The sequence below is a fragment of the Ornithorhynchus anatinus genome, chromosome 2 (assembly GCF_004115215.2).
Source record: "Ornithorhynchus anatinus isolate Pmale09 chromosome 2, mOrnAna1.pri.v4, whole genome shotgun sequence".
Classification (NCBI taxonomy): domain Eukaryota; kingdom Metazoa; phylum Chordata; class Mammalia; order Monotremata; family Ornithorhynchidae; genus Ornithorhynchus; species Ornithorhynchus anatinus.
The window spans coordinates 55,053,594-55,069,572 of record NC_041729.1 but is presented as its reverse complement, the minus strand read 5'-3'; the positions used below and the strand labels follow the sequence as shown (position 1 = coordinate 55,069,572).

Genomic DNA, 15,979 nt, shown 5'->3' with positions numbered 1-15,979 from the left:
ATGGGGGTTGTACTCCATCCGAACCCTTCTCGGCCTGCCGCTCTTCTTCACTGTGCTGACCGAGAATTAATCTGGGTATCCTCCTGTTATTATTTTTTAAGGTGTTTGCTAAGCACTTACTAGGTGCCAGGTACGTTACTAAGCCCTGGGGTTGTTAAAACCTGATCAAGTAGGACACAGTTCCACGTCCTATACGGGGTGCTCAGATTTAATCTGCATTTTACAAGTGAGGAAACTGAGGCACCGAGAAGTTGAGTGACTTTCCAAGGTCGCGTGCCAGGGAAGCGGCAGAATCGGAATTAGAACGCAGGTCCTCCGTCTTCAAGGTCCGAACCCTTTCCACTGGGCCACCCTGCTTCCCCACCGTCCCTCACATAATAATAATAATTAATAATTAGGGTACTCGTTAAGCACTTACCAAGTGCCACGCTCTGTGCTAAGCACTGGGGTAGATACAAGTTAATCAGGTTGGACACAGTCCCTGTCCCACACGGGGCTCCCACTCGTAATCCCCATTTTTTTACAGATGAGATAACTGAGGCACAGAGAACTGAAGTGACTTGCCCAAGGTCACCCAGCAGACAAGTGGTGGAGGCGGAATTAGAACCCATGACCTTCAGACTCCAGGCCCATGTTCTATCCACTACACCACGCTGTATGTCTTAAATGGAATTACTCATCTTCCCTGCTATACCTACTTCTCACCTAACTATCCCATCTCAGGGGGCAACACTGCCATCATCCTCGTCCCACTGTGCGCAGAGCACTCTATTAAGTGCTTGGGAGAGTACAAGGTTTCCTACGCGACACCTCCCAGAGCCACTCCCACCTCTCCGCCCACACAGTTCCCACCCCAGTACTAGCTCTGGTCATACTGTGCTTAAACTACTGATTCAGCCTCCTTGCTGGTCTCCCCTCTCTCCAATCTACGTTACCTGCTGCTGCTGCACAGTTTATTAAAGCACTGCATGGCTCACTTGGCTCCTTCCTGTTCTGCTCCACACCAAACATAGACTCACAGATCGTTTCAAAGCTCTTCAACACAGTCCACCTTTACCTTTCTGGGCTCTCATCACCTGCTCTGCCTCGATTTGTCTCTCCGTTCCCCCCAGGCAAATCTTGTAACTCCACCTGACTCGAATCTCTCGCCTGCACCTCCTCGTTCACCCTGTTAACTCAGCGAGGAACTTCCCTCCCTCCCCAAACCTGAGGGATCTCAGCCCTCCCCACATTCAAATCCCTCCTAAATCCCTCCTCACCTCCGACAAGGCTTCCCCAATTATTTCCCGGCCCCCTGAGGGATATATGTGTCCATCAGCCATCGCCAGCACCTTGTGAGATGACAGAAGTCCCTCCCTCAGCCCTGTATGCCGGTCAAAACAACCCCAGTGTCACTTAGGAGAGCCAGGACCCCCTCTAATGTCCACTGGGTCCTACAGCCCTCCTAATAATGGTAATTATAATAATAATAATGGTTTGTTTGATGTTTTTAATGGTGTTTATTAAGCACTCTGTGCTAGCACTGTACTAAGCACAGGGGTAGGCACAAGCTAATCAGGTTGGACCCAGTCCCTGCCTCACATGGGGTCTTAATCCCCATTTTACAGATATGGTAACTGAGGCACAGAGAAGTGAAGTGACTTGCCCAAGGGAACGAGTCACGATTTGGTGCTTCCCAGGTGCTTACTGCAGGGCACTGTGACAAGAGTTGGACCTTCCAAGCGCTTAGTACAGTGCTCTGTACACAGTAAGCGCTCAATAAATACGACTGAATGAATGAAGACTTGAGCTCATCTCTAGACTGGGAGCTCGCTGTGGGCAGGGAATGTGTCTGTCTGGTCTTCTATTGTACTCTCCCAAAGCCTTTGCACACGATAAGCGTTCAATAAATACGACTGACTGAATGAACTGAATAAAGCGGGCTGTCAACAAATACCATTACCACCACCGACGGCACGGACGGACCGATCGTCTCAACGGAGACGGGATACCTGGCTGAGCCGCATAGTTCATGATTCTGATGAGTCTTTCCGCAAGTAAATGATTGTAGGAGGTCTTTTCCTCCACTTGCTGCACGGGAAGCTGAATCCTTTCTAACCGCCCGGGGTGTATTCCTAAAATGGGAAAGGAAGAGGAACGAGAAAATGAGGGTCAGAATAACGGTCAGTCAGAAATCTTTCAGCTCGAAGGATACGACATCCCGACTGAAAGCATCAGTATTTCTGAATCGTTTTCCCACAAATAGAGATTTAGCCATTACTGGACCAGCAGGCAATCTCTAAAGCCTCAGACATGAACATTTCACAAACAAAGAAATACTGCACACTGTAAAAATCTGTCGATGAAGCATGGGATTTGGTAATGTTTAAATCTTTAGCTGTTGCACCAGTGAATTACTGTAGTCACTTATTGAAGAAAAGAGCATGCTCCCCTGATGAAATTCCAAAGTTAAGAACGCCAAAGGTGCTTTCCAAAGGTTTTTTTAAAAGAAGACTGTGTTCCAAATTCCAAATCTTGGCATCCAAAATGGTCCGAAGTAAAAACTGGAAAATACTCTCGTTGAAACAAATGCTTGCGATTAAACCAAAGCACAGTACCTTCTGGGTCGTGTGTTTGAAGCGTGTTTTTTCTTTTCCTATTATTCACATAAGGGGAGGGTAACACTTCTTGAAATATTTGAAATATTACCCTCTGGGAACCAGATGGCATTACATTAAGGACCTTGATAAAATACTTGAGAATTGCATTTGAAGAGGTTATTGTCTGGAGTCTAAGCAACTCCAGTACACCCACTGACGTAATACACCATAACAATAGATCACTTTTTATTGACTGGATTCCAACTTGAACTTCACAGTCAAGTCCTGCCAAGGAGACGAATAACCTAATACCTGGAGTATTAGAAGTTCATTAGCACATATCACCCCTCAAAAACATCTGTTCTTTGGAAACATTATTTCACTGAAAAATGTCTTCTCCGACATATTCCGTATTTCATGCTCCTCTTAAGTGCTCCTCTCTTTTCCTTCTCACCCACCTCCACTGGCTAGCAAGAGCCGGGAGGCAGAAGCAGGCTGTAGCCACACTGCTCCAAAACGCCCACCCTAGAACACTGAAATTTCTGAGGTGGGGCCTTCCTCCTCCCCACCCCTCCCCAACCTTTCCTGCCAATCTTTGGAAGCAGTGTGGCCCAGTGGGAGTTGGAAGGGCCTGGGTTCTAAACCAGGCTCCATCACTTCTCTGCTGTGTGACCTTGTGCAAGTCACTTCACTTCTCTGTGCCTCAGTTCCCTCATCTGTAAAATGGGGATTAAGAATGTGAGCTCTATGTGGGAGAGAGACTGTGTCCAATCCAATTATGGGCACGCCACTCCCCTCCTCAAAACTCTCCAGTGGTTGCCTATCAACCTTCGCATGAAACAAAAACTCCTCACTCTTGGCTTCAAAGCTCTGCATCACCTTGCCCCCTCCTATCTCACCTCTTTCTACCGCCCACCCCGTACACTCCACTCCTCTGCCGCTCACCTCCTCACGGTCCCCCGTTCACGCCCGTCCCCCCGTCGACCCCTGGCTCGTGTCCTACCGCTGTCCTGGAATGCCCTCCCTCCTCACCTCTGCCAAACTAACTCTCTTCCCTTCTTCAAAGCCCTACTGAGAGCTCACCTTCTCCAGGAGGCCTTCCCAGACTGAGCCCTCCCTTTCCCTCTGCTCCTCCTCCCCTCCCCATTCCCCCTTCTCCTCCCCACGGTACTGTGCATATTTGTACATATCATTTATTAGTCTATTTATTTTGTTAGCGATGAACGATTCTATCTATCTTGATGATGTCTGCACTGGACTTTTGTTTTGTTCTGTTTTGTTGTCTGTCTCCCCCGTTTAGACTGCGGGCCCGTCACTGGGCAGGGATTGTCTCTATCTGTTGCCGAATTGTACATTCCAAGCACTTAGTTCAGTGCTCTGCACATAGTAAGTGCTCAATAAATACGATTGAATGAATGAATGATGTTGGATCTACCCCAGCACTTAGAACAGGCCTGGCACATAGTAAGCGCTTAAGAAAAAACACAATTATTACTATTATCCATGCAAATGGGAAGAAGACCTGTCTCACAACAGAGGGGCTGCAGTCACATCCCTTCTCAGCTCTCTTTGGACTTTTTTGTTGTTGTTGTTGTATTATTTTTTTTCCAGGGTATCTGTTATCCAACTACCTTTTGGGCCAAGAGCTGTGTCTAATTCGATGTCCCTGAATATCTCCTCTAGACTGTAAGCTCACTGTGGGCAGGGAAGGTGACTGCTACATTGTTCTACTATACTCTCCCAAGTACATAGTACAGTGCTCTACAAACAGGAAGTGCTCATTGAATACGATTGATTTATTTCCCCAGTTTCCCCAAAGTAAGCACTTCACAAGGATCAATAATAATGATAATAATGATAATTCCCCTTGTAAAACAATAAAACATCAACACTGAGTATCGGCTCTAGGTATTTTAAAAAGGCAAAAGGCGATGGTTTGCAATTTCTGCAGTTAGAGTTATTCAAGTCTGAAGAGGCAGGTGCGATTACCTTTTCTTTTACAAATTTGCTACTTTGCTCAACAGTGGTTGTTTTGGGGAGGAAAATAGATTCCTCCTCCTGTCTTCAAGACATCTGTACTTGGATGTCCTCCCATCACCTCAAACCTAACATGTCCAAAACAGAGCTTTTTATCTTCCCTTCCAAACTCTGTCCTCCCCTGACTTTCCCATCCCTGAAGACGGCACCACCATCCTTCCTGTCTCTCAAGCCCATAACTTTGGCGTTATCCTTGACTCCTCTCTGTCATTCGACCCACATATTCAATCCATCATTAAATGTTGTCGGTCCCACCGTCACAACGTCGCTAAAATCTGCCCTTTCCTCTCCATCCAAACTGCTAAACAAGTTAATACAATCACTCATCCTATCCTGCCTGGATTACTGCATCAGCCTCCTTGCTGACCTCCCAGCCTCCTGTCTCTTCCCACTTCAGTTCCTACATCACTCTGCTGCCCAGATCATTTTTCTAGAAAACCATCAGGAGGTGTCACTCCGCTCCTCAGAAAACTCCAGTGGTTGCCCATCCACCTTCACATCAAACAAAAACTCCTCACCATTGGCTTTAAAGCAGTCCATCACCTTGTGCCCTCCTACCTCACCTGACTTCTCGCGTTCTACAACCCAGCCCGCACACTTCGCTCTGGTGCTAACCTTCTCCTGGGCCTCGATCTCACCTGTCTCGTCGCCGACCCCTGCACGTCCTGCCTCTGGCCTGGAACACCCTCTCCCCTCCTCAAATCCGACAGATTATCACTCTCCCCGGCATCAAAGACTTATTGAAGGCCCATCTCCTCCAAAAGGGCTTCCCAGACTAAGCCCCCCTTTTCCTCATCTCCCACTCCCTCCTGCATCACTCTGACTTACTCCCTTTATTCTTCCCTCTCGCCAGCCCCACAGCACTTAGGTATATATCTGTAATTTTATTTATTTGTACTGATGTCTCTCTCCCCCCAACCACAGACTGTAAGCTTGTTGTGGACTGTTTATTATATTGTACTCTCTCAAGTGCTTAGTACAGTGCTGTGCACACAGTAAGCGCTCAGTAAATATGACTGAATGAATGAATGAGTTTTCCAAAGACTAAGCTGTATTGCCAAGGACATCTCTCAACTTCCTCATGCTGCAAAAAACCAAACTAAGAGGTGGGTAAGGTTCTTGGTTTTTCCTGGAAGGTAGTGTTAGAACAGGAGTCGCAGAGGAAGATAAAAACCCACAACTTCTTCTCCATTTCTAGTTTTCCTTTTTTTAAAAAAAAATCTCATCCCATCAGGAAAACACTTTATCTCCTTTCCAAGATGACTCAGTAAATCAGTAGTATTTACTGAATGCTTCCTTTGTACAGAGTATTGTACTAAGCGCTTGGGAGACTACAATAAAGCAAGAAAACAAAATCCTTGCCCTCAAGGAACTTTCAATTTAGCGGAGGAGATAGACTTTGAAGTGAATTACGGGTAGGAGGGGCAGCCTAGTAATACCCCTCTCAGGACTGCACCTGGAGAGTTTGCAGTACTCATCAGCCTCGGCTATAAAGGAGGGAGAGTCAAGCAGAGCCATACCCATTCCATTCCCAGCTTGGGCAGTGGCTAGCGAGTGGAAGGCAATCTGCTACAAGTCAAAAGTCTCCTGTGCTGGTCAGGGTGGCAGTGGGAGAGAGTCGAGGGCAGAGACTCAAGTTGACTGCGTGGAAGGAGGCAACGGTAAACCACGTCCATATTTTTACCAAGAAAACGCTATGGATCCACTATAAAAACGATTGCAGATGGAGGTGGGGCCAACTGGGAGAGATGCGTCCATGGAGTCGCTACGGGTCGGAGATGACTCGACAGCATAAGACAAGATATCCTAATTGCTTAGGATGGTCTGGCCTCCTGAAGATGACACGTTAGTCATGACGGGTGTCACTATGCTAAGACGGTCAGTGCCTGGCACGTAGTTAAGTGCTAAACAAATATCATAATTATTGTTACAGGAGCTACGGGAGACCAGGGGGAGAGGAACACATTCCACAATAAGAAAAAAATTACCTGACAAATGAGCTTTCATCATCACTTCTGTCAATTTTTCTACATGAAAACTCCCCCATCCCTCCCACCCTGCCTTGGGATTTTCTTCACACAGGAAATGCTTAAGAATATCATTGACTGTTTTAGGTGAAAATCTCTAGATATTGCAAATTAAAGGCATAATCTGAGGGAATTGAGGCAGAAAATCCTTCAGCTATTTTCAAAATGGATGAAGGCAAGAAGAAAAGAGGGAGAGAAGAGGACTACAAATGAAAGTTTGATCAGCAGCTTGGCCTGGTCAAAAGAGCACTGGCCTAGGAGTGAGAAGTACGTGGGTTCTAATCCTAGCTCTGCCACTTTTCTGCTGTGACACCTTGGGCAAGTCACTTCTCTGCGCCTCAGTTCCGTCGTCTGTAAAACGAGGATGAAAACTGGCTGAGTCCCACCTGATTAGCTTGTCTCTGCCCCACCGCTCAGTACAGTGCCTGACACACAGTAAGCAGCTAACATAAGCTATTTAAAAAAAAATTCTTAAGACTTTGTAGATCTGCCAAATCCTACTGGTTCTATCTTCTCATTGCTAAAAGTCAGCTTTTCCTCTCCATCTAAATGGCTACCGTACTGATCCAGACTCTTATTGTATCCTGTTTGCAATACTGCATCACCCTCCTCGCTGTCCTCCATGCCTCCGTCTCTTCCCATTCCTGTCCATACTTCGCTTTGCTGCCCGGATCAACTTAGCGAAATAAAACAAAAAAAAGTTCAGTCCACGTCTTCCCGCTCTCCTCAAAAATCTCTAATGATAATAATGACAATAATGATTCTGGTATTAGTTAAATGCTTACACTTACTATTTGCCAGGCACTGTACTACGCACTTGGAGGGCACAAGGAAATCAGATAGGACACCGTCCCTGTCCCACACGGGGCTCAAATTCTTCATTCCCTTTTTACAGATGAGGTAATTGAGGCACAAAGAAGTGAATTACTTGCCCAAGGTCACAGAGCAGACAAGTGGCAGAGCTAGGATTAGAACCCATGTCCTTCTGACACCCAGGCCCGTGCTCTAACCACTAGGAAGTGCTGCTTTCCACCTCCACTACAAACAGAAAATCTTTAGATAGGCTTGAAGGCCCTCAATCAGCTCTCCCCTCCCACCTTACCTCACTGATCTTCTTCTTCAACCCAGCCTACCCATTCATGCAGTAGCATTTATTGAGCGCTTACTACGTGCAGAGCTTTGACGGGCTTACAGCTGCGGTTCGTCTAACACCAACCTACTCACAGAACCTCAATCTCATCTGTCTCCCCGCTGACCCCTGCTCCGTGTCTTCCCTCTGGCCTGGAACTCACTCCCCCTTCATAGCCACTTGGAAGAGTACGATATAAATACCCCACAGGCTCACAATGCTTACGTATAGATCTTTATAAATTCCTGAAAGGGAAATGGGAGAGAACATATGCTTATTTATTTCTATTAATGTCCGTCTCCTCCTCTAGACTACAAGCTTGTTGTGGACAGGCAATATGTCTGTTATATTGTTATACTGTACTCTCTCCTAAGCGCTTAGTACAGTGCTCGGCACCCAGTAAGTGCTCAGAAAATACGACTGACTGGCTGATTTATTCCCATTCCCCGATCGGAAATTTCTCTATCTAGTGTGTGAGCTCCCTGTGGGCAGACAGCGTGTCTTTCAACGCTACGGTTCTTTTCCAAGAGCCGAGAATACTGCTTGGTACCCAGTACAGGCTCATTTAATACTGTTGATTGATTTTAGGATGACATCCAATCAACACTGAAAATCTCAGGTGTCATTCCTTAATGTGCCCAAAGGCTTTGGCAAGCGAAAGATTCTGAGAAACTTTAAACCAAGCTTGCTGAAACTGCAGCCAGAAGGGGTAACTGTATGGTCACGGCAACAGGCAAGATGGATATTAAATTGCAACAGAAATGACAACAGAAGTAAGCTTAGCTAGTTTCCCTTCATGCAAAATTCTTTAATTAATGGATGATTCTTATATGAGTAGGGCAAATTAACACTGAAGTGATGAATCAGTAAGGGACAAAGAAAGGAAAGCATTTCTAAATACTAATGCACACAAAGCAATCATATTTACTGAGCACTAACTGTGTTCAGAGCATTACACTAAGTGGTTGAGAGTACAATATAACAGAGTTGACACAGACATTCCCTGCCCACATGAGCTAAAAATCTAGAGGACTGACAATGTCACACAAAGACTGCCTTAATTCAAGATGTCACAGTAAGATTTTCAGATAATAATTGTGGTAGTTTTTAAGTGCTTACTATGTGCCAGGCACTGGCGTAAGTAATAATAATAATAATAATAATAATGTTGGTATTTGTTAAGCGCTTACTACGTGCAGAGCACTGTTCTAAGCGCTGGGGGAGATGCAGGGTAATCAGGTTGTCCCACGTGAGGCTCACAGTTAATCCCCATTTTCCAGATGAGGTCACTGAGGCACAGAGAAGTGAAGTGACTTGCCCACATTCACACAGCTGACAAGAGGCAGAGCCGGGAGTCGAATCCATGACCTCTGACTCCCAAACCCGGGCTCTTTCCAATGAGCCACGCTGCTTCTCTGACAAGATAAATACAAGATAATCAAGTTGGACACAGTCCCAATCTCACATAGTCTTAATCCCCATTTTACAGATGAGGGAACTGAGGCCCAGAGAAGTGAAGTGATTTACCCCAGGTCATAGAGCAGACAAGTGGCAGAGCAGGGATTAGAACCCAGGTCCTTCTGACTCCCAGGCCCGTGCTCTAACCACTAAGCACGCCTGCTTCTCAGTTACGGAAAGACAAGGTAAATTGAGGGCGGAGATGCCTTCTGGCCTTTTAATTTTATTCACCTTTTAAAAATATGCACTTTAATGGGCAGGGAGTTGCTGAAACAAAAAAAATTCCAGTTGTCCAAGATGTTTTCCTCTCATTTATCCTCAGATTAAGCCCAATCCTTTTCTGCAAAAATGAGTCAGTGCTGTTTGCTCCATACCCCAATTCACTCATCACTAAGTGATAACAAAATACTAATTTGAAAAGCCTGAGGCAAAAGGGGTGGGTGTGGCTTGTGAGAGGTTACCTCACAGAGACCATCAGATCTCCAGAACTAACTAAGAAGGCTTTCTGGTACCCCAGGGGAGGTTGAAATGGGCACTCATAAGAACGGGGTGGGAAGGTCTCAGGATTCATGAAAATACAATGGGGTAAACAAAGATGTCTATCAGATGACATGGAATCGTCCCCAAAAGAGTTCAAGTTACAAATTGAGAAGTATCATGTTCTAGGGGAAAGAGCACAGGCGATGGAGTCAGAGGACCTGGGTTCTAATCCCAGGCTCCGCCACTTGTCTGCTGGTGTGACCTTGGGTGAATCACTTCATTTCACCTCAGTTTCCTCATCTGTAAAATGGTGGAATTCACTATCTGTCTTCTTCCTCCTTATCTGTCCTAACTAATCATCATATATCTACCCCAGCACTTAATACTATGCTTAGTACATAGTAAGTGCTTAATAAATACAAAAGTAATAATAAGTCCAAAAACGTAGGTGCCTCATTGTCAGATCTGGAGGCGGACCTCAATACCGTATTTATTTTGTTAATGAGGTATACATCCCCTTGATTCTATTTATCGTGATTATGTTGTCTTGTTTTTGTCTGTCTCCCCCGATTAGACTGTAAGCCCGTCATTGGGCAGGGAATGTCTCTATATGTTGCCCAATTGTATATTCCAAGCACTTAGTACAGTGCTCTGCACACAGTAAGCGCTCAATCAATACTACTGAATGAATGAATAAATACTGAAAAAGAGAGAACAAGAAACAATAAAGGGGGGTGGAGGGACAGAGAACACTGCATATTCAATCACATCAGTAGATGATTACTTAGGGTTTGCTGTTGTCTTATGCTGTCGAGTCGTGTCGGACCCAAAACAACGCCACAGACACATCTCTTCCAGAACGCCCCACTTTCATCTCCAATCGTTCTGGTAGGGTATCCATAGAGTTTTCATCGTAAAAATACGCAAGTGGTTTACCACTGCCTCCTTCCACGCGGTAAACGAGTCTTTGCCTTCCCAAGGTCGCACAGCAGACAAGTGGCAGAGGTGGGACTAGAACCCAGAACCTCCTGACTCCCGGGCCGATGCTCTATCGCCAGGCTGCGCTTCTTCTCTAATTGAGCCATTCCAAGGAAATCAGGGAAACACGCCTACCCAATCTGTTATACCGTACCCTCCCAAGCGCTTAATAATAAGCTCTGCGCCGAGTCAGAGCTCAATAAATACCATGGATTCATAATTACAACTACTATGTATGCAATAGGCAGAGTGGGGCCTGGGGACTGTCGACAGGTGCCTCTGCCAGCTGCAGAAAGAAGGGAGCTTGACAGGGAGCAGATAGTACTGTCCAGGTGAGCAGTGGAATTCTAAACCACCAGTAGCAAAGTGGGGGGGAACATATAGAGGGATTGCCATTTGTGTCATCAAGCCCCTCCATATCCCCTCAGAATGCTGGGTGGAGGAAGAAGAGAGTGAGAAAGTGCAGATGCAGGGCTGTGATATGGGTCCAATCCTAATTTCAGCACCTTCTCACCCCCCAACCTATTGGGGGCTTTTACCTAGCATGTGAAGTGGGAATATTTAATGGGTAGCAATCAATCAACGGTAATTACTGAGGTGCTTAATTTGCACAGAACGCCTTACTAAGAGCTTGGGAGGGTACGATACAGTTGGTAGACACGATCCCTGCTCTCAAAGAGTTTAATAATAATAATAACGGTATTTGTGAAGTGCTTACTATGTGCCAAGCACTGTTCTAAGCACTGGAGTAGATACAAGGTTCTCAAGCTCTGAAGTTTCGTTATTCCAGATTTTTAGAAACTAGAAGTTCCTCTCTGTCTTGTTTCCTAACAATAATAATAATAATGGCATTTGTTAAGCACTTGCTATGTGCCAGGCACTGTTCTAAGCTCTGGGGTAGATACAAGCTAACTGTGTTGGACACAGTCCCTGATCCACATGGGGCTCACAGTCTTAATCCCCATTTTACAGACGAGGGAACTGAAGCCTAGAGAGGTAAAGTGGCTTGCCCAAGGTCACACAGCAGACAAGTGGAGGAGCCGGGAATAGAACCCAGGTCCTCCTGACTCCCAGGCCCGTGCTCAACTCACTAGGTCACGCTGCTTCGCTGTTTCCTGATTCTCCGGCCCACATCCTTCCCCATTTCCCAGGAATTGCTCATCAAGAATAGACATTCCTCTGGGGGAAGAGGAGGCTTTTATAAACGCAATGGTGGGGATGACCTCTGGGTGAGAGCCAGTCCCTTCTGTTGGCTCCGGTTTGCAAGAGACTCATCGAGGTAAGAGGAGCCAGATTGTTCCGTTAAATATCTGGACCGGAATTCATTACATTGTCTATTGAATTATAATTGGCCTGGGCCTATTCTTCCATTCAAACCTTTTCACTGGAGGAGACTCACTTCTGTGAAGCGTCTAATCTATTGTGATTTACTGGAAGACCCAGGCTAGCGTTCGGTTTTGAACATCATTGCTTTTATGTTCAGATTTTCTGATGATGAAAAATCCATCTGAATGAGACCATCTCATTAAAATGACTGCTAGAGTGGCAAGAAGGGGGAATAAAAAGCTAGACGATTAAGTGCACGGAATCTCCTGCTGCCTTAAAGAAAACACCTAACAATAACAAAAACCTTACTTCCCAAGTGTTTACTTAAACTGAAAGACTGCTAGGCCTCAAAGTCGATGATAGAAATTCTCAGCAATAAACCGTATCATTCTGATGGAATGAACCAATGCCTCTACAGCTATCTTTGGTCTTTGAAAAACATAACCAAGTGTTAGTCAGCAGACAGCAACTGTCAAAAGTCTCCAAATATGGTATGGCATCAACAGAAAATAAAAGAATGAGAACTTACGCAGTAGCCTTAATACAGGGATAATATGCTCTTCTTTTGCACTTACTGAACTTGGATTCGCTCCCTCAATTCACCCTTCCCTCGGCACTTACGTACATATCTGTAATACATTTATTTATACTGTCTCTAGACTGCAAACTCGTTGTGGGTAGGGAACGTTACCAACTGTGTTATACTATATTCTCTCAGGCGCTTAGGACAAAGCTCTGCACGCTGCAATCGCTTAATAAATACGATTGATTGATACTGTATTACAAGGTTGGAGGGCTAAGGGATCATTAAAGTGAGTCGCAAAGGCCGGTCTGATAGCTGCACGCAACTCTCCACTCCTCGGACTTCTCCAGCTGTTTCCCAGACAGCTCCGCGACAAACGGAAACTCTTCACCATCGGCTTTAAGGCAATCGATCAGATCTCCCCTCCTACCTAACCTCGCCCATTTCCCACTACAACCCAGCAGGCAAACACCAACCTACTTCAGTGCCTCCATTTCATTTCCCTCACCATCAACTCCTTGCTCGTGCCCTCGCCTCCTACCCGAAATTCCCTCCCATTTCATATCTGACAGACCTCCACTCTCCCAGTCTGCAGAGTCCAGAGTTCCCTGACTAACCTCTCGTCGTTCCACCCAATTCTCCCTCCCTCCTGAGTGGCCTATGCACTTGCGTTCCCACCCTCTAAGCACTTTGACAGTCCTCTCAGCCCCACGGCACTTATGAACATACGCTTCTACTCTCGCTTCTGCTGGGTGAAGTTTGATACCTGTCCCCCGTGTTAGATTATAAATACCTTGAGGGCAGGGATTGAGCGACTCTTCCGTACTCTCCTGAGCACTTAAACGGTGCTCTGCACACAGTAAGCACTACAGAAATGGACTGCTGTTTGAGTGTGATCGTGAAACTTCACAGTAAAATGATACAATATCCTACTGCAAGTGTCGCAAGGGGCCGTCATACCAGCACTTAATACAGTGCTTCTGCGCGTGGTAAGCACTCAATAAATATGATTGACTGAAGCATTTTTTGGCAAACCACCCTGGCCTTAGTCAAACCTGGCCTGGGCATGGTTCATTATTAGCCTAGCCAAACCTGCCTTGAGTCCCATGGACCAACCTAATACCATATGTAAGGTGTCATTTTTCAAATCACTAGTAACTTCTCCCAGTACCATCAATCAATGGTATTTAATGAGCGCTTACTGTGTGCTGAGCACTGTATTAAGCACTTGGAAGAATACGCAACAGCAGACACTCCCTGCCCACAACGAGCTCACGGTCTAGAGGGGGAGACAGACATTTATAAAAAATAAATTATGGATACGTACGCAAGTGCTGGGGGACTGAGGGTCTGAGGGTGGTGAATAAAAGGAGAAAATCAGGGCAACACAGAAGGGAATCGGAGAAAAAGAAATGAGGGCTTAGTCGGGGGAGGGCTTAGTCAGGGAAAGCCTCTTGGAGGAGTTGTGATTTCAATAAGGTTTTAAAGGTGGGGATTGTCTGTTGGCTATGAAGAGAAAAGGAGTTCCAGGCCAGAGGCAGGAAGTGGGAGAGAGGTCGGCAGAGAGATAGATGAGACAGAGGCACTGTGAGTAAGTTGGCATAGGTGGGATAGGAGGGGCCTGGGTGATGGAGAAAGGGGATCAGGCTGCTTTCTGCCAACAGCGACCTGGTCACAAAATTAGCCGAGATTACGCCGACGGTGGCTCTTTCCCAAAGGTTGAGTTGTCAGCAGGATTTGGGGCTCCATCTATTGCCTCTCTTGGAACTCTCTGGCTGCTAAATAGCTGGCAAACACTAAGTATTTACTACTAGAGAAACCAAGTTTAATCAGCAACCTTCAAAAACTTCATCTGGTACATTAGCTTCTTTCTCTGCTTGCACCTGGGAATGGGGCCAACTTTTCTCTCCCTCTTGTTTTTCCTTCTTCTTCCAAGGGATTCAGACAATTTATTCTCCCACTGCTCCCACCTACTTATAATTTATTTTTAGTGGCTACCTTCCCTGCTAGAGTGTATTAGGGATTATGGGTAGGGAATCATGGCTATTCATTTCACTGTACTCTCCCCAGCGCCTTAGTACGGGGGAGGACGGGGTTTGGGTGGGAAGATGACGAGTTCTGTTCTGGACACGTTAGGTTTGAGGTGTTGGCAGGATAGCCAAGTAGAAATGTCCCGAAGGCAGGAGGCTTTTAAAGCTCTCAACTCCCTCTCTCTTACCTAAAACCTCACTGATTTCCTACCACCCAACCCACACACTCGGCTCCGCTAACACCAACCTACTGTCTTTAAACTTGAACTCATCCAGCCCGCCACCGACCCCTCGCCCACGTTCTCCCTCGGGCCTAGAACTCCCTCCCGCTTCATATCCAATAGCCCACCACACTTCTAACTTTCAAAATGCTCCTAAAAATCACATCTAAGAGAGGCTTCCGAGATTAAGCCCTTTATTTTTCCTATCCACCCTCCCCCCTGCGTTGACTAAGAACTTGGCTGTGTACCTCTTCAAACGCTTTAATGCTCACCCCAGGCCCACAAGACTTGGGTAAATATTCTATCAATTCTGTAGTATTTTACTCTCCCAAACGCTTAGTACTCTGCACGCATTATTTGAGTGTAAATAGTGCTCAAATAATACCCTGGATTCATTGAGGAAATGAGGGGCTGCAGAAAAGGAGAGAGGTAGATTTGGGAATTATCCACAAAGAGATGGTAGTCGAAGAGACGGGAGTGAACGAGTTCTCCAAGGGAGTGGGTGTAGACGGAGAATAGAAGGGGACCCAGAGCTGAGGCTTGAGGGATACCCCCAGTTAAGGGGATGGGAGGAAAAGGAGAAGACCTGTAAAAAAAAAAAAAAAAGCCTGAGAAGGAGTAGCCAGAGAGATAGCAACGTGGCTCAGTAGAAAGAGTCCAGGCTTGGGAGTCGGAGGACATGGGTTCTAATCCCGGCAATGCCCCCTGTCTGCTGTGTGGCCTTGGGCTAGCCACTTCACTTCTCTGGGCCTCAGTTAACTCATCTGTAAAATGGGGACTAAGACTGTGAGCCTCACGTGGGACAACCTGATTACCTTGTATCTATCCCAGCACTTAGAACAGTGCTCAGCACATGGTAAGCGCTTGACATTAAAAAAAAAAAAGATAGGAGATCTGGGGCAGGACAGTCCCATGAGACTGTAAGCTCTCTGTGGGCAGGGAATGAGGCTACCCACTCTGCTACATAGTACTCTCCTAAGCGCTTAGTACAGCACTCTGCACATAGTAAGCGCTTAATAAATACCATCGGTTGATCGACAGTTTCAGCAAAGCCAAGGTTGGATAATATTTCCCAGGGAAGGGGATGGTCCACATTATTGAAGGACGGGGTAGACGCTGTTGGATTTGGCAAGAGGGAAGTCACTGGTGGCTTTAGAGAGGGTTGTTTCCATGGATGTGAAGAGGGCAGAA

At 46.1% G+C, this 15,979-nt stretch overlaps 1 protein-coding gene across 10 annotated transcripts in view; it reads right to left on the bottom strand.

The window, feature by feature from the left end:
- Nucleotides 1–15,979, bottom strand: part of CLEC16A (C-type lectin domain containing 16A) — a 276,263-nt gene that overhangs the window by 156,411 nt on the left and 103,873 nt on the right. For all 10 annotated transcript variants that reach the window (XM_029050671.2, XM_029050607.2, XM_029050625.2 and 7 more), the window contains one exon: nucleotides 1,992–2,114. In XM_029050671.2, the coding sequence (XP_028906504.1) occupies nucleotides 1,992–2,114 (123 nt within the window). The remainder of the gene's footprint in view (nucleotides 1–1,991; nucleotides 2,115–15,979) is intronic.